Here is a 19,755-nt window from a genome sequence, read left to right on the forward strand (position 1 = left end):
TGTACTGTAAAGCTTCATAAAAATTTGTTCAGTAGTTTTTGCGTGAACGAGTAACAAACATCGAAACATCCATACAAACTTTCGTATTTATAATATTAGTAAGACTAGTAAGAAGAAAGATAGTAAGATGAATTTATTTTAGTTATTTGTTAAATAATAATAATAATATTTATTTATTGATTAGCTCTGTCTGATAATGGATCTGGAGGAGTTGGAATGGCCACCTCCATTGCAACTCCATAACAAAACAATAGAACCCTATGGAGTTTGGGCTTGTGTAATTCGCCTTGACGAATACTTCGTCTAGGTAAATGATATCCAGGGTCCGATGATGGACCTGGATGATAGCTGCAAGGGGGCAGATTTTTTTCACTATGTGACTGTCTTTATTTTGTACTTAATATAATATATTTTACATATTATACCTATTCGTGTTTCATTATTAATCGAAATAAGTATAAAAATCTTTAAAAGACTAAATAAACTCTATTAAAATTTTAAATTAATTTATCATGTTTTAATACCTTATTCTACCTTAAAATTAATAACTTATATCAAGTCTTAATACGGTCACGGCTCAAGATTTTTTTGTCCATTTCGGCGTTCTTTTTACTCTTTTGTCGTTGCATTGACAGTTTGTAGCTAAATTCGCGCGGAATATTTTTGTGAAATGGCTCTTAATATTTTTATTTATTTTACACACATGAGGTATGTCCCCGTCGGAGAATTTATTTATTTTCGTGGATGATATTTTTTTGGTATTTCCGTACGTGCTACTTCATGTGATCGTTTTTTCCAGAATTCCCTAATTGTTGTTTTGGCTGAGGGTTTGGGATGCTGAAGACTGCGAGTGAAGTCTAATTAGCGAGCAATCTCCGTAAGTAACTGGTTCTTCATAACCTATTGACATAACTACTACCATGTGACGCTGACGCACCTATTTTTCGTTTCAGATGCGGGAATTTAAATTTTATAATTTTGAGAATATTAAATAATTTTGTAATACCTACAATTCTCAAACTTCTGGACCTGCAACAGTCTGAACGCTTTCGTGTCAGGGAAATGCACATGCTTCATCTGGCACTGCACGCTTGAGGATGTGGAAGACGCCGCTTGTGGCCTGAGAATGTGCGAGTCCCGTTGAACCCCAGAAGAAGAGAGGGACGTTCAGGGTAAGCTTACAAACTGCATGCCTTCCAAGGTACCCACTTTTCCATCATTCAAGTAGGAGTCTTTCTGACCTAGTTATTTTTTTCATTAAATCTTGTCATATTAAAGCTAAGTTTTAAATAATTTGAAGTGGCAATAAGATTCACTAAACCGAACCCAATTTTCTGAATCGCTGAATCCCTTGAGGTTCGCACTAACGGTTACACTATCCCCCTTATCACAAAAAGTTAGACTTTGGTTGAACTCTGGTTTAAATTGACATTTGGTACGGAAATGTTACTTTAAACCAGGGTTCGTCTCAGGTTTAACTTTTTTGTAATAAGGGGGTATAAGTTTAGTTGTGTAGATGCACATATTGCACATATTAAAATAAGTTACATAATTATATTTACTGTATCCATACAACTGACGAGAATAATAAATTGTGTCAATTGAGAGCAAGTGAGGTGCTCTAAATCCACGGTGGGTGAGTCGGTATAATGAGCGCCCCACCCTCACTCTGACCTGTAAGGTACCTACCAAACCTAAACTTAAATTATCTAGGTACTTACTAACTACGAAACTTAATATTCGTAAGAAAGTTCACACTCTATACAAAAAAATGCGAATTTAAAACAAAAAGCTCGGTTATGACAGATGCAGGTTGCTATAGGGTGCCCTTAAGGTGCCTCCACTGGCCCTACCACACGGACAGTGGCTAAAAAGGGTTGCATCTGCTACTCTAGCGGAGACGATAACAGCTCCCTGCACGAAAACTAGTCGTGCCCATTTGCGTTCCGGCCCCAAGACGGCTCCTGCGCCATCTACATCAAAGGGCCGCGCTCGAAAAAAACGGGGCAATGCTTCATTTGCCCCGCGCCTGCCAAGTAGCTCCCCGTCCCTTGCCACCGCCGCCAGCGTCCATGGATGCTGCATGGTCAGAGGTGAGCGTGACAAACGTGGGAAAAAGAAAAAGCACAGTCTGGCTCGGACGCCGAGGAGAAGGCGGACAAGTCCGGGCGTTGGAGGTCTCTGCAGCGATCGCGGCCAAGACAAACTGCTCACTCGACAATATCACAGTGGGCAAAATTAGTGAGACACCCACAAATGGCAAAGAGTCGTCGGCTGCTGGGTGCAGTGCAGGGTGGGCATCCGTGCAGGTACTGCTCAAACCGATGCCATCTAGTTGTGTCGCCTGTTGGGGCTCTGGCCCTACGGCCTTCAAGTGTATCGGCCTGATCGCGTTGGTTTGGCTGAACCTTTACCTACCTACTTACTTACTAGAAACTACATAATACGATGAACCCACATGTCTTGTAACTATACAGAACGAATGGTCTCCAAATATGATTTTTGGAACCTCAACCAATATTCACTAACCGGTTAATTACCAGGTTAACGATCAATTTCCTACTAATCGATGGACATACCGGTGTATGGTCAACGCTTGTCCGGTGGACCATCAGTTGGTACTGAAGATTATCCTTGAACCTAATACCTAATTCAAACGCTTCCATGGTCGCGTGGTCGGAAAAAGGCTGTAGATGTAACCTATTAGGTTGGTCCTGAATTCAGTTCTCAGTGGAAATGCAAGTAATACCTACAACTGAAAAAAAAAACAGTTTTTAAATTATCTGACGCTTGTGTACAATATGACTAGTTTATTGAAACTTGTTGGTGATCTAAATAAATAAATATCTGAGCCACTTCCAATTGCTTTACCAGTATGGTGACGGCACCAATCATGGACATGTTAAGCGCACTAAATTAGGTATGAATTTCGTTTTAAAAATTTGATGTTTTTGACGATACCAAAATAGTGATTTTTTTTCGGCACTCAAATACATGAGGAACATTTAAATAAAACCAAAAATCCTGTATGTTTAATGTATAATTAATAAAAAATATATATAAATTGAAATTTACGGAATCACCATTGATGGACATCAAAAATTCAGTAATGGACACCCAGTCATGGACATGGACCCAATTATACAGGGTGGAATTTTGTAATGCCACCTGGAGGGAAAGTACTCTTAATATTGTAGATAGAAAAAAAATCTCAAAGAAAACATTCCTTTATTTTTGTAAAGAAATAGAACTGCATTCAAAGATTTCCAAAAATTTGCTTGCTACATCCAGGAATCGAACCAACTAAAATCTGTTAAAAATTATACCCTGCATTTTTATTGCATCGATCGTTAGGGTTAAGTATAAGGATGAAATCTCTCTAACAAACTTGATAAATCAAATGAAAGGAAAACCATGAAATCTCAAATTATCTTAATTATTTACAGAAAATTGTATGGCATGGTAGTGAATTTTCGAAAAATTATCGAAAATCTATGAATGCAGTTCTCTTTCTTTTCAAAAATAAAGGAATGTTTTCTTTCAGTATAATTTTCTATCTACAGTATTAAGAGTACTTTCCCTCTAGGTGGCATTACAAAATTCCACCCTGTATACAGTGTGAGTCACGTTAAAGTGTACATATGAAAATAGATGAAACTAGACTTACTTATTGAAAAGAAAACGTAATAACTTTTAAACTAAGCCGTTTCAGCGGTTATAGGGGCATTTTTTGGACAAATTTATCAAATAACCAAAAAAAAACACGAATTTAAAAGTAGATTTTTTTCAAAAAGTATCAATTTTTATTATTTGTTGGCCTTTTTTATGTATTTTATGTATTTTTTTAGTATTGCCTGTTATTTAGCATCATTACTGTTTTTATTTTATCAGGATATACCGCTTAGTTTAAAAGTTATTACGTTTTCTTTTCAATAAGTAACTGGAAGAAAAAAAATTCTATAAAAAAATAAAAAAAAATCTCAAAAAAATTTTGACCTCTTTTTTGTCGATAAAAATAGGTCTAGTTTCATCTATTTTCATATGTACACTTTAACGTGACTCACACTGTATAGAAATCTTCGCATTAGTCAGACTCCTCAGCTTGTCACCCCTCGCCACACCACCGGCTTCATGTCTAACTCCTTCTCAGTCTCAGCAGTACGGCTCTGGAACGGCCTTCCGGCGAGTTTTTTTATCTCTGACATGTGTTATGTGTACGCCAATAGGTATTATTATCACGTTTATGTATCTATGTGTACGTCTATTATATTAATGTATTCTTATGTTATTTATTTTATCTAATCCTATGTAAATATATTAACTAAACCGTCATATTATTTATTGCACCGCCTTAGTCTCTCTACTCGACCTGTGGTTGACTGGCAGAAAATGCCACCTGGCATTAAGTCCGCCACTGTACAGTTTTATGTGCAAAAGTATAAATAAATAAATAAATAAAAATAAAAAGAGCCGTGGGGATTTCTCCATAAAGTACTTTTTAGTTATTAGATATGCAAGTATGTAGTTGCCTGGATTAAAATGTAGGTGGTAGGTATCTGATTTCAGATTTTGATTTTAAAAATCATAAAATGGTTGGCTAGCCGCGTGCAGCCAAATGAGTGCACCCGGGTAACGCAAACCGAAGCTAAGATTAGAAGCCATTCACCCAGTTATGCAGCGGAATTCAGCGTTCAACGCAAGAACAATTATATCTTTGGACTGGACCAGAATCGCTCAAATACAATCTAGTGTCTAAAGGTCGCGACCCGCGATAAATGGGATCGAAAACAACGGATGGCAGAGGCTATCGCAGCATTGCGTGAGCTCCGCCGCGTGCGCACAGCGTCCCGGGCTCCCGGCAGCCGCGAGCCAGGGCTCCGCTCCACATTACTGGCTAGGCTTGGCCAACCCAATTACTATTGTAGTGTTTTATTTAATAAAACATTGATATAGACACGTGTGAACGTTTGTCCATTCTATCTTTTAAATGTTGATGCACCACTACAAAATGTTCATCAATATTTACCTAGATACGATACGTATATTCAAACTTAAAGAAGAAATACGGTATTTACTCAGGAATTATGAAGATGGAGGAGTGTCGTATAACAATGAGTCAGGTTTGCTGACAGCCACAAACACGACTTCTGCCGGCGGAGACGGTTAACTCCTGTGTCATCATCACACTGACACCTGCCACGTCGTTTGTGGCTTCATCAATGTTTCGTTTACCCTACGGCATCGGCCACAATATTTGGCCGGACAAGACTGTAAAAAGCCAAACATGTCCGGCTAAAGCCGGACACCTGGCAACCCTAATCACCACGATACTAATCGATCCGCTTCATCTCTACAATAAGTGTCTCTACAATACCTACTTAGTAGACTTTAACTTGGCGCTCTTTCCTGATAAAATGCGGCGAAAAAATCAAACATTACAGTGAATTTATTTATAAATATTATTTAACCAAGACCGGAGATAATACTAATGATGTCAGAATTATTATTGAACTATTTACATAATTTATAATACTTAAGTACTTACATTGTATACATTCAATTATCTTATTTGTTGAAAACAAGTTTAGTTGCTAATTTAGTGTTATGGTCCCTTGACTTTTTAGCAAACAAAAAACGGTAAGTATTAATAAAAATAAATTGATAAATAAGTAGATACATAGCTCATAAAATTGATTAGAGAGTTAGGGTGAGTTGCACCACCTAACTTTGACCGTAACTATAACGATAAACCGGTGCTTTTTGTATGAAGTTTGACAGATTTTTGACGTTTGTCAAAGTTAAAGTAAGATGGTGCAACCCAGCCTTAGTGTAGTACAATAATACTGGTATAAATATAAATACCACATCATTATCATAATTAATTTCAGCCATAGGACATACGTCCACTGCTGAACATAGTGATAGGCCTTCTCCCCCAATGATTTCCATAATGTTGACCGGTTGGTAGCGGCCTGCGTCCAGCGCCTTCCTGCCACTTTTATGATGTCGTCGGTCCAACTTCCGTCCCATGTTCCGTTTTCCGGTACGCGACCTCCACTCCAGAACCTTGTTGCCCCATCGGCCGTCAGTTCTGCGTACTATGTGCCTTGCCCATTGCCACTTCAGCTTGCTAATCCGTCGGGCTATGTCAGCGACTTTAGTTCGTTTACGGATCTCGTCATTTGTGATTTGATCGATTCTTTGTAAAACGAGCATGTAATTATGTATTCTAGCAAATAAATTATTGAATTTGAATTTGATCTCGTAAAAACACACTGAGCCTATGATCAGGGCTATCCCTTCACGCTGTGCAATTTTGATTTCTCTAACATAATGTATAAGAGTGCAGATTTTTTTTATGTGACAGGAGGCAAACGAGCAAACGGATCGATTAGTGATTACCGTCAGTGCCGTATTATCCATAAGGCACTTTAGGCCAGTGCCTAGGGGCCCACTATGACCAGGGGCCCAGCACTCCCCGATTAAAAAATACAAAAAAAAAAAATGTTAAAGATTATTTTTTTGCAACAAAACTCAAACCACCTCAAAACTTCGCCTTATTTTGGTTTACACATTCAATCGTCATATTTCTATATTATTGTGTCATGTAACGTTGGCATTACATTAAGGCTTTGGTTTACATGACAGGTCGACGGTCGACGCCCTTCAGAGGCTAAAAAGCCTCACTGCGGAGGCTAGGGAGAGGGGTGAGGGTGTGTTGGCTGTATCATTCGATATAGCCAACGCTTTCAATACCATCCCTCATTCCACCATACTGTAGGCACTTCAACATCACAGAGTGCCTCAGTACCTTCGAGCGCTGCTGGCCGATTACTTACGGGACCGCGAAGTCCTTTATGTTAACAGAGACGGCCAGCTCAAACGGCGCGGCGTAGCCAGCGGGGTTCTGCAGGGTTCGGTGCTCGGTTCACTCTTGTGGAACCTAGGCTTCAACTGGCTCCTCCGGGGCGTCCTTCTTCTTCTTCGGCCCACATGAGTGTCATATGCTATGCGGATGACACTCTGGTCACTGCCCGGGGAAGACATTTGGGGCCGCGGCACGGCTGGCGGCGGCGGGCGGCACATTAGTCGCTCGCAGAATACGGCACCTCGGCCTGAAAGTCGCGCTGGAGAAGACTGAGGCCCTCTTCTTTCCGGGGCCTCGCCAGCGCGCCCCTCCCGACGCCCACATTGTGGTTGAGGACGTTAGGATTGACGTCAAAGGCCAGATGAAATATCTGGGCCTCACTCTTGACGGGAGGTGGCATTTTAGCCCGCACTTCAACGGGCTAGCGCCACGCCTCCTCAAGGCAGCCAGCGCACTGAGTTGGCTCCTCCCGAATTTGGGAGGGCCACAAACGAGGTGTCGTCGACTTTATGCCGGCTTTCTGAGGAGCATGGCGCTGTATGGCGCCTCAATTTGGGCGGACGCACTCAACAAGAGGGAGAATGCTGCCCTTCTGCGCAGACCCCAGCGGGCCATAGCGCAAAGGGTCCCAAGGACCTACCGCATGGTAGGGCACGCTGCGGCGTGTGTCCTTGCTGGTACTCCTCCTTGGGAGCTAGAAGCTGGGGTCTTGTATGTCATCTATCATTGGATGGCAGACCAGAAGGCGCGTGGAAAGCGCCCAGCCCCGGAGCGGCGCGGCGCCGTCAGGCAGGAAGAGCGCGAGATCATGATCGACCGCTGGAAGAAAGACATGACTCGCGCGCAGTTTGGCCGCCGCACTCTGGACGCCATTGGTCCTGTTCTGGACCAATGGTTGGAACGACCGCACGGGTGCCTCACGTTCCGTCTGGCACAGGTGCTGACCGGGCATGGCTGCTTCGATTCGTACCTGCACATAGAATCGGGTGAGAGGAATCCCCGCTGTGCCACAAATGCGGCGCGGCGGATGACACGGTGCAGCACACCCTCGCGGTCTGCACAGGCTGGGAGGAGCAGCGCCGTGTCCTCACTGCGGTCGTGGGCCGGGATCTTTCGCTTCCGAGCCTGGTCAACGCCATACTGGGAAGTGAAGGATGCTGGAAGGCGGTCACCTCCTTTTACGAAGAGGTCATGCTTCAGAAGGAGGCAGCGGAGCGTGAGCGGGAGAGCGATCCTCTCGCCTCATAGCTCCGCAGGCGGAGAAGGGGGTGGAGAAGGCCGTTGTACGACCGTTCTACTCTGCCCCAGGTGGCGGCCAGCAGGCCGGGGGTGCGGGGGCACCCTTGTCACCTCCGTCTGACGGGAATGGCTTGGCGTTTCGGGCCATTCCCGTCGGATCCCCACAAGGGGGGCGTGTAGGGTCCGCCGTGTAGGTGAGCTGTCGTCAGTGGTGGTGTCGCGGAAGTCTAAGGCTACGGCCGGATACTCGCGATACCCCCACTTGGGCGATGACAGAACGCCGCGGAGGTTTTAGTGGGTATACCCCGTCCTTTTCAGGACGGAGCAGCGCCCTTTTTAGGGCGCCGGGAGTCCCACACACCACCCTGTCCCCCGGCAGTGGTGTCGGTGCGCAAAGCATTTCCTCCGCGACAAAAAAAATGGGGGGCCCGAAACGAGCTGTGCCTAGGGGCCCCGAGATGGTTAATCCGGCCCTGATTACCGTCGCCAAAGACACCCGCTATCCCAGGGGCTATACAGGTGCGTTGCTGGCCTTTAAGTGAAGATACGCTCTCTTCTTGAAAGTTTGCAGGTCGTATCGATTCGGAAACACCGCAGACGACAGTTCATTCCACAGTTTGGTTGTACGGGGCAGGTAGTTTCTAGAGAAACGTACTGTTGTGGACTGCCAACTATCTAAGTGATGGGGATGGAGGTGCTGATATACCTACGTTTAGGTTGACTGACAGTGTTACAGATCAAATTTTGTCCGCGACTTTGTACGCGTGGATCCCGTTTTACCCCCTTAGGGGTGGAGTTTCGTAAAATCTTTTCTTAGCGAATGCCTACGTCATAACATCTACCTGCAAGCCAAATTTCAGCCCGATCCGTCCAGTGGTTTGGGCTGTGCGTTGATAGATCACTATGTCAGTCAGTCAGTCAGTCAGTCAGTCACCTTTGAGTTATATAATATATTTAGAAGATACTTACCCTACTTTTGCGAATATAATATTTGAATTTGAACATTTACCGGTAGGTACATACCTAGATAAAATACAGGAAAAAGTTCATTATCCTACTCGACTACCTAATTAATGTATTATATATAGCATGCAATATAAATTATCAATGATAACCAATAATAATAAGTTTTGACTAACTAATTTATACTTGCAACTTGTTATTTGCTCTTAATTAAGTAGGTAACATGTGCTTGCGGTCCCAGTTTAGATCGTGGTGTGGTAATAACTACCACAGAATAATAGTCCTTCTTGGTTAATACTCATTGAGTTGAATGAACTTGAGTGATGCTAGTAGGTATTTTGACAAGGCAACTAAACGCACGATCTTGGGGAGGTCATTAGATGTAGATCGCAGGAACAAGAGACGTCCCCCTACACTGCCCTGCGATATTATTAATTAATTATTCCTATAGCCCTCTCTCTCACAATCGACATGTGGCTTAAGGTCTTGACCGACCAGTTAAAATTGTATTATATTTTTTTATTTATTTATTTTCTAAATTATTTGGATTTAATTAAACAGACACCTAGGCGGTAGAGTGGAACAGAACAACGGCACCCACCAGCTCGCCAGGGGCGCCAGGGTGGCCGGCTGGAGTGGCTGGAGCACGCGCGTCATTCTCGCGCTCGCCAGTCGCGTCGCGACGTCCGCAGCCGCCGCCCGCTCGCCCGCGCACGCGCTCGCATCGGCGCCGCCGGCTCCGCAACATGCCACGAAACGGTCAGTGAGACAAACAACAACAACATCTCCGAACTATTTAAAAAAAAAACCCCAAAGCTCTATTGGAAACGTTGTAACACTGTTGAAATAAAAATATCTAATTACGACCAGCAAAAAACATGCGATAACACTTTTTGCTCCCGGACGTTTAACAATTTTTTATACGAAAATAATATTGTATCTATCTTATAATGTGTGATCCAGAATTAGCATGCGACGAGTATGCGCACGACCGCTCCGCGGTTTTTCACGATTATTCGTACACGTTTGTATTTTATTCCAGTGTTCGCGCCGCGCCGCATAATTTGTTTAGGTGCTTCAACAAGGACTATTGACTTACGCTTTAATTATGTACATATTTATGACATCAAATCGTTCATTAAAATAATGTCCGTTAACGATCACATAATCAATTCAATATTTAAAACTCATATCACTTCGCTGGAGTTGTTGCGACAGACAAAGGTCACCGAGAAAAAATTGAAACAACTTTTACACGACAAACAAACAATAGCAATAGTTAGTAATCGTACTACGTATAATCAGTTGTGCACGCACATACTAACATTTTCAATACCGAAACTGAAACAAAATTGTTATCATATCTTGCGGAACAGCGATTTGGAAATGTTGTATTAAGTACATAATCCCTATTTAATTTCTTTGAGTTCTTACACTATAATAAACGTCGAATGCTTTAAATACCAATAATCGAGGTAGAGTTTACTTACTTACATTTTAATTAAAACGTACCTAGTTAGTATTTTATTGGAATATTGGGAAACAAAGTGATTGTAAAATATTGCGGTGAATCTAATACGAGTATGTATGTAACTATCTAGTATTGTCGTCTAGTATAATAACGAATGAACGGAGAGAGACGTCTTGAAATTGTGTTTTCCATTCCGGTCCACACCCCGACTAAAAATACAAAACTCATCTTTTGATGTTAGAATCGGTTAAAATAAGAATACACTGCGCCCGTGGCTGCGCTTGCGTGACGCGTGCGCAGATAACCGAATCATGTCAATAAATAATATCGGCCTGAAGACCGCTTCGCCGCGCGCTGGCGGGCGCGGGCCGTGCTGCTGGCGAGCAGGACGCGTCTTCTTCACGCGCGAGTAAGATAGCGCCCACTCGCCCACCGATAACCTCTTCAATATCCCAATATTGACGTAACTTGCAATAATTTATCGACTTCAAATAAATCATAGCCCACCCCACTATTTGCTAGGATATTTATCTTCTTACAAATTAAATAGTGCTATGCAAATACTGTACTAATAGGTGAACCAGTTATAACGGTCTTAAATAGCTTAACTATACGGTGTAAATTTGAATTTCGATAACCTGTCGGATTCGGAACTTCCTACCTTATCGGTTAGTTGGTGTTCAAAAATAACCGAACTTATGTACATGACAACCTTAGTAAAGCTAGGGCAAACATGAAACTACTAACATATTGGTATTAAGTATGGAATCAAAAACTACCGCCAACTAAGAACCGCAGACTTAGTACCTACTTTACTATACCTTTAGTATAATAGAATACCTAGTGGATCGGACAAATTATTTTGGTATAGGAGTGCCGGTCCCCCATTATACCTACGGTACATTATGAGATTAATTATTAAAGTAGAAACGTCGAAATGAAAATCTACTGATAAATATTTTAATAATGTATTAAATGGCGAAAAATTGAAAAGACAACCTGCTCAGCCCCGCAGACGTCAACGAACGTACTCAAAGGTTAAATAACAACAACGCACGCATCTTCCTCGTAGTAGGTACTCGCGAACTTTGTATTTCAGTGAGTACTACCATATTATTATTCTGTGGTACTACCAACTTAGATTCGTAAGCACTCGTTATTCCTACTTAGAAACGCGATCTGTACTTCACGAGTACCATCGAGGTATCAGATAGTCTTTTTGTTAGAGCTACTTTGAAATTCGGCGGCTATAATTAATTATACAACTACAAGTAGTGACAAAAAAACTATGGCCTTTGTTTTGTGACCTCTACAAGTTACCAAATGAGTGTGTAGATCGAAAACAAAGACACCACACATTTAACTACACGCTTATTGCTACGAACATCGTATCAATATTATATTTTTATTGATTTAAAATATCTTCACAATTTTATTGTACATGTATTGTGTACATAAGGTGCCACAGTATTTACCTTGAGGTGCTGTTGTCTTTGCATCATATAGGCTTAGGCAGTCATTCGAAGTGCGTTGAAGTCTTTTGTATGTTGCTACTGCATTGACGCTAAATATAGCTGTTTTTTTTTATTATTAATGCAAGCTATTTTTGTTTACTTGCTCACACGTTGTGTTATAATTAGATACTGTAGAGATAATAAAATCAGAAATGATGTCGCTACAGATTGTTGTTGTGAACTTGTGAGGAGGTGTTGATTGTTGCGCACTTAATGCAAATTAGGTTCCTACCTATAACTCGAAAAGGTTATAATATGACGCAGATGACTAAAGTGTCTGCCACCGCATTCCTAATCGCTATTATTGTACATGATATATGCGATATCGCTGTACCAATAGAAACGAGTTTATTTGCATCCAACCTTTACAAATTTAAATAAAATAACTAGATCTATCTTAGTAAAGCGACAACATTTTAAATGATGAATAGATTACAGGTTATTTGACCAAAATAAAAGTGTAGAGTACTTCTCAAATTCTATACAGGATGTTAGGTAAATGGGTATATGAGCCGACACTAGCCCATGTTAACATGTGCATATAAATGGTATAGTGAAGTCAGAAAATTTATATCACCATTTTAATTATTTCAATTTTCATACAAATCTGATTTTATAAATTTTATTTTGTATGAACATTTAAAAAATTAAAATGATGATATCAAATTTCTGACTTCACAATACCATTTATGTATATGCATATTTTAACATGGGCTAGTGTCGGCTCATATACCCATTTACCTAACACCCTGTATATAAAATTGACAAACTGTTTATTAAGTACATCCCCCATAAAAATGATTACTGATGATAATATTCTTATTGTTTCGTATGGAAAGGTATTTTTTTAAAACGAGTATAGCCCTTTGTTGTAGTTATTGCATTTGAACCGTAGAATCAAATCAATCCTTTTTGTTTGATCAAGCATAGGTACTTACTTATATTCAACCCCTAGCATTATTGTGTTTAGACCTCAGATCATAGAAAGATCTGAGGTTTAGACAAAGTAATAAAAAGTAAAAAAAAAAATAACGTAACTTAACTACATCAATTCAGTTCCGTGCTCTCACCTAAATGGTTCCACCTCAAGTCCTAACGTTATGACAAAAATTATAACTCTACATTCAGGGCTATTATTTACTTAGTTTTATCGGTTCCTATTTAAAGCTTTTTTTAAGAGATAAATCTAAATTAAAATTGATGTTACCGACTTGTAATTTATGCATGATGTTCCTTCATTTCTCTATCACGAAACAGAACTTGTGTTATTTCGGATGTTTGACGTCAATAATCTTGAGCATGGTCGATCGAGTAACGTGAAGTTTGCCTGCCCCGGCCAGACGAGGACGGAGGTGGAGGTGGAGGTGGAGGCAGGGGGACGGGCGCGCGCGCGTGGGTGGTGCGCTGGTGGCGCGCGCTGCTGGCCGAGCTGCTGGCCACGGCGCTGCTGGTGCTGCTGGGCGTGGCCACGCTGGTGGTGGGCCCCGCGCCGCTCACGCACCCCGCGCTGGCCTTCGGCTTCGTGGTGCTCATCAACGTCGTGGCCTTCGGGCCCGCCTCGGGCGCGCACATGAACCCCGCCGTCACGCTGGCCGCGCTCGTCTGCGGCAAGATCGCCTGGGCGCCCGCGCTCGCCTACGCAGTGGCTCAGGTACCTATGCTCATGTTGTCTTACTTCATCATCATCATCATTTCAGCCATAACACGTCCACAGCTGAACATAGGCCGGTTGGTGGCGGCCTGCATGATGAAGGCGCTGGATGCAGGCTGCATCCAGCGCCTTCCCGCTACCTTTATGAGGTCGTCGGTCCACCCTATCCGCCCTACGCTGCGCTTTCCGGTACGTGGCCTCCACTCCAGAACCTTGCTGCCCCATCGGCCGTCAGTTCTGTGTACTATATGTCCTGCCCATTGCCACTTCAGCTCGCTAATCCGTCGGGCTATGTCAGCGACTTTAGTTCGTTTACGGATCTCCTCATTTCTGATTCGATCTCGTAAAGAAACACCGAGCATAGCCTTCTCCATAGCACGTGTGCAATGTGCAATTTTGAGCTTATTTATTAGGTCTACATTAAGAGGCCACGTTTCCGAGCCGTATTATATCATTACTGATAACACACACTGATTGAAGACTTTCGTCTTTAGGCACTGAGGTCTTATTTACTTAACATAGATAAAATAGACGATCAAGTTGAAGCAAGCCGCATGATGTTTGCAGGAGCGGCCATTTTATTATTAATTACTACTTATGTACTTACCTACTCATACCTAAGCAACACACACTACTTGCACAACATAAGGCTTTAATCACACTAAAGAAAGGAACACAATCTTGGTCGGAACTACCAGTTGAAGAAGGGTTTAGTAGTAGGGTAATATCCAACGTAACCTCAGCCTCACCTCCCCGTAAGGTCCTTTTCACACGTCCCGGTTGCCGGCTAACCGGCGCCGGGTATCCGGTGGTGAAGTGTATCGGCATGGTACGTAGCTTTCACATGTTCCGGCGTAATTAATCCGGCATGCCCATACACTTCACCACCGGGTACCCGGCGCCGGATAGCCGGCAACCGGGACATGTGAAAAGGGCCTAACTCGCTCGTGACGCTGACGGTGCCGCCCCGCTGCAGATGCTGGGCGCGACGCTCGGGTTCGGCGCGCTGCTGGCGCTGGTTCCGACGGCGGCGGCGCCCGCGGGCTGCACGCGCTCGCCGCTGGCGCCGGCCGCCGCCGCCGCCGTGGAGGCGCTGCTGACGGGCTCGCTGGCGCTCATAGCGGCCGGCGTGTGGGCCGAGCACGACGAGCGCCGCCCCGACCGCTCCGTGCCCATCAAGTTCGGGCTCGCCATCGCCGGGCTCGTCTACGCTGGGGTGAGTGGACGGAGCCGCAGCCTGAGCACGGTCTCATGGCTGATGGATTGCCGTGACGTTCAAATCTATAACCTCAGTCTACGATTCGTTGGCCTCTGTGCACCATGAAACGTAGATAGACGTACTCGTAGGTATATCGGGTGGCTCATTGGCTGGACTCGTCTCGAGTTTTATTACTTAATTAATTTTTAACTTTCGCGTTGACCTAATTGAATTAATTTAAACAGGTTTTATTACTTATTTTACTGTTTGGCTTTGGACCAATAATGGTTTACTTAAAGTTAATAGGTATAAACCTATTAACTTTAAATAAACCATATTTTAATAGACCATTAAGTTAAAATAGGTACCTATTAACTTTATGATTTGGACATTGAGCCTCTGATTGTAAAGGTCCTATGTTAAACATGATCTATGTTACAGTCAAAACCGCTTTGATTTTTCCAGTCAAAAGTGGTTTTGAGCAATAAGCGTATTAGTCAAAACCACTTTTGAGTGCAAAAATTTATTTAGGTAACCGACCGAAGAAATTGATAATCTAGGTAGTACTTATCTTTTACCTGACGAATACCTAGATTTCTTAAAAGTAATACCTAGGGTAGGTGTGATCATTTTGTATGCACAAATCACAAATATGTTACACTTTAAAATGGTTTTACACACACACTTTTGATGATTTCCAACTAATTTTCACTAATCATACACACTTTGTATAAATTTTGTCAGATTGGTAGAATTTTATATCGGGCGAAACTATTTTTGACTAATTTTTGCACTAAAAAAATCAAGTGCTTTTGACTAACACCCTTGGTCAAAACCACTTTTGTTTGACTGATTTTTGCAGTCGTCAAAAGTGGTTTTGACAGATTAAGAGTTTTAACTGTAACACAGACACTTCAAATTGTGCTTCAAAGGTCTTAAGTACCTACCGATTCCTACTTCTAATTAATTGGTGATTATTAATATTTGTATTGAATTAATAATTTCAGGGTCCACTAACAGGCGCCAGTCTCAACCCAGCCAGAAGCTTCGGACCAGCTCTCATACACGGATTCTGGAAGGATCATTGGGTAAGTGCGATCTCTAAGTAAAATAAAAACAATAAAAAGGAGTTTGTCCACATCTTCGTGCTCAAAATAAATATACGAGGGCCGGCTGATAATTTCGCGGCCTAAGGTACTTAATGAAATAAAATAAATGGTTTCTATTTTTTATTTTGTAATATAATCTCCCTCAAAAGAAATACATTTCTTAAATCTCGCATACAATGCCTTTTACCCACCCAAAAAATTTTTTTTCAAAATGACGACCAACCGCAGCTTTAATTTCGTTGTCATCTGCATATCTCCGGCCCCGTAAGTCCTTTTTCAAATCGAAAAACAGGAAAATATCGCTAGGTAATAGGTCTTGGCTATATGGTGGGTGGTCAATCTCTGAGAACCCGGTGTCTTTCAGGGCTTGGCCTCGCAACACGTGCGGCGTGAACGGGCGCGTTGTCTTGCGGAAAGAGCAATCCACGTGTCAGTTTCCCCCGTCATTTCTGTACAATAGCCTCGCGAACATAAAGAAATATTCTTCAGCTATCTGCCACGATTTAATTCTTTGGTCAGCCGGAACGATTTTTTCGACTTTTGAACGTTTCCTTCACTCAGTATCGTGACAGGGCGGGGGTCGTTTTCACAGGTCTATCGTCCGTGTTGAAATAGTCGGGCCCATTTTTTAACCATAGTATATGAAGGTCCAGAATCCTGAAGAACCAATGACATCTCTTCAAAAATGTCTTTCGGTCTATTTTCCTTCTTTACGAGGAATTATGTCCGCGGCGCGCGGTGTCGAAATTCCGCAAATCTCCAGATTCGGCGGACATGGTGATGTCATTTGTTCGATAGAAATTGAACTATCAGTGCAAATTTAATTAGTGATTGCTTTTTATAATACTACTGAGTGTCGCAACTAGTGATATGAGTAACAAGCTAATTACTCATCGCTAAGTACCTTAGGCCGCGAAATTTTTAGCCGCCCCTCGTATAAGTAACATTATAGTACTTATTATTATTCTGTGGCATTATTTTGATGGTAATTTTAGAAACAATAAAAAAGAGATTGTCCGTAATAAATTGCAACAATCAGCCTACGTTTCCTCATGGCAGTCAAGCTTGCTGTTCGGAGCCCTTTCGGCAGTATCGAGGTTTGACTTAGAAAACAACAAATGTGAAGTGGTGGTGTAACAATACCCACCACCGGCTACTTATTTATAAAAAAAAAACTTTTTTAAAAACAATTTTGTTTAAAAACAATTCTTTGAACCAAGCTTACAATTATTTTTTCCTTTTAGTACAACTGCATTAAAGCTTGTTTTTAAAAAAGTTTTTTTTATTATAATTTTATTTTACGCTGTAATTCATCATTTAGCATTAAACTACTCGAAAAAACAAATCCAAAGAACCCAAATTCGATGCGATTCCGCCGTTTCGTTTAGGAGTTCCCATGGCCACCTCCTGACTCCATCATCAGACCAGCTCAATGGTACTATAACATTGCATTGTCATCGTATTTACATAAGTATACCATTCATTCATTCATTTCAGCTCAATCGGTTTAGGAGAAGTGGTCTTAAATTCAGTTGCAAGATTTGTCCCACCATACTAACAAGTGAAGTTAATACACTCAACATCAAATAAACCGCACCTTCCTCGACGCGAACTTTAAAAAATTTCTTCTGACACAATCATGGTACCCCAACAATATTGGTGTTGTTTGAAAGCCCAATAAATATCCTTAAAGAAAAACACATTTAATTTCTTAATAAACGATTAACATATACCATAAATGTGACTTGAAAATAGACCTCACTTTGGGCTCACCTCTGGGATCAATTAGACCAATTTTTATGGTTATAAAACCAAATAATGATCTCACGTGTCTTCTTTAACAGATTGATAGCGATTAATCCCAACTTTAACAGTTTTATAGCCATAAAAGTTGGCTCAAGCGTAACTCCCTATTTTTTGAAGAAGTGACTCTGGATCCTTCTAAAGACACTTTTTTGGGGTAAAATCCTTACCTTTAATGAAATGAAGCTTAGAACTAGGCTTTTAAATGGTGCCAATATTGGTGGGAAGTGGGGATGCATACCTACATTTGAAAGTGCTTGTCGTGGGAGGTGCGATTTACCTATTTGATGTTGAGTGTACAAAGATTGTAATACTCGTAATAATGACGATCGTTCGCCGTTCCAGGTGTACTGGGTGGGCCCGCTGGGCGGCGCGGCGCTGGGCGCGGCTCTGCACCGCTGGGTGCTCACGCCGCCGCCGCCCGCGCCCGCCGCGCCGCGTCCCGAGCAGCAGCCGCTGCAGGACAAGGTCTGAGCTCGAGCCCGCTCTCCGCTCCGCTCCAATTTTTGTTTCTACTCGTTTACATCGACTCAAGCTCATATTGCACAGTACGGAACTACTCAAAATATTTATACAACCGCTGACAGGAAACTGCAAAATTACATTTTGGGTGATGTGAATTAAAATACGCCACTGACCCGAATTCTCTTCTCGTGCGTCTGAAAATCCGAGAAGGTGTAGCTTTAAGTGTGACTCCACTGCGCCGCTCGACGCTCACTCATTGCGTCGCAGCGGTGAACGAGTGAAACGATCATGGTGTAACCTTATGTAACCTAGTTGAACGACGTTGTAAATATATTGTATTTTTACATAAAGTTATTAATGTGTTTATTTTACACTTTTTTAGTGTTTCAGGTACCTTTAATCCAATTTAGTTAAGCAATAGGGCTTAGGGTGGAAAAAGAAATATTATACCTCATAAAATGCTCACTAGTCCAGTCATTTGGTAGTTTTACCTGGAAAGTTTTCCGGGAGTAATGAATATTGGTATTTATATAGATTTCGATGTGGTCTTTACGAATGTTTTCCATGAATAATTGTGAATATTATTTTAAGATATTATTACTCAAATATTCAATGAAAAATATTACACTAATATTGTGTGGCTGGCATACATTTAGTATGGAAGCTTGAAACATTTTCGGACAGATCCTGTTTATTCTGTAACCTATTATTGGTTTGGTACCGTTTGAAAGAGCTCGTGAAGCACTTTCAGGATCAGTAACTAGTTTTTTGATATCTTGTATAGTTTAGATATAATAGAGTGAGATCACTTATTGTTTTCACCCCGTATAAATACCAATTTTCATTATTCCCGGAAATTTTCCAGGTAAAGCCATTATTTTGTACCAAATGACTGGACTACACTAGGTAAGTACTTGCACAAATAACATGACATACAAGTAAGTTGTGGAAGCAATAAAGTTTGTTAGTAAAAATGTTATGTAGTTTTTTTGTATGTACCTACTTCATAGACTGGCCTGCACAATCCCCTGACTTAAAATCCTATTGAGGATGCCTGGGATATGCTTCAAAGAAGAGCTCTAAGGAATTTCCCTGAAGATATTGTGCATGAAAACCAGCTTTTCTTGCATCTTAGCTGGACTTGGGACAGTATTCCACAACAGGATATTGTTCTACCCTTGTTTTGAGTATGCAGAACCGCTGCAGATGTGTCAAGGAGTCTTAGGTGGATCCACGGATTATTAATTTTAAGTTTTCAACAATTTTTATAAAAAAATAGGCTATTAAACAAGCTTTATTTTAATGTGTAGGTGTCTGAACAAAAAGTTAATAGAATTTTAGTTATTTAGATTTAATTGAATATACCATGTTGATGTGTGTATTATCAAGAGATGAGTGCCATGACTGAGTAGTACTACATTGAATTTTTGGATAGATCCTGTTTATTCTGTAACCTAATTATGATACAGTTTTA

The 19,755-nt window shown here is 41.6% G+C and overlaps 1 protein-coding gene across 2 annotated transcripts; it reads left to right on the forward strand.

Moving 5' to 3' along the window:
- The first annotated feature begins 757 nt into the window (after positions 1-757).
- LOC135072074 (lens fiber major intrinsic protein-like) lies at positions 758-19,255 on the forward strand. 2 transcript variants are annotated; one of them, XM_063966021.1, is made up of 7 exons: positions 758-877; positions 954-1,172; positions 9,632-9,829; positions 13,396-13,706; positions 14,683-14,922; positions 15,912-15,992; positions 18,162-19,255. In XM_063966021.1, exons 3-7 carry the CDS (start codon positions 9,817-9,819, stop codon positions 18,288-18,290), a joined length of 774 nt encoding a protein of 257 aa, XP_063822091.1. In that variant the 5' UTR covers positions 758-877; positions 954-1,172; positions 9,632-9,816; the 3' UTR covers positions 18,291-19,255. The 2 variants fall into 2 exon arrangements, with proteins under 2 accessions (XP_063822091.1, XP_063822092.1); XM_063966022.1 differs by lacking the exons at positions 758-877; positions 954-1,172 and adding an exon at positions 7,857-9,553.
- Positions 19,256-19,755: the final 500 nt, after the last annotated feature.

This window comes from Ostrinia nubilalis, chromosome 5 (genome assembly GCF_963855985.1).
Source record: "Ostrinia nubilalis chromosome 5, ilOstNubi1.1, whole genome shotgun sequence".
NCBI lineage: Eukaryota > Metazoa > Arthropoda > Insecta > Lepidoptera > Crambidae > Ostrinia > Ostrinia nubilalis.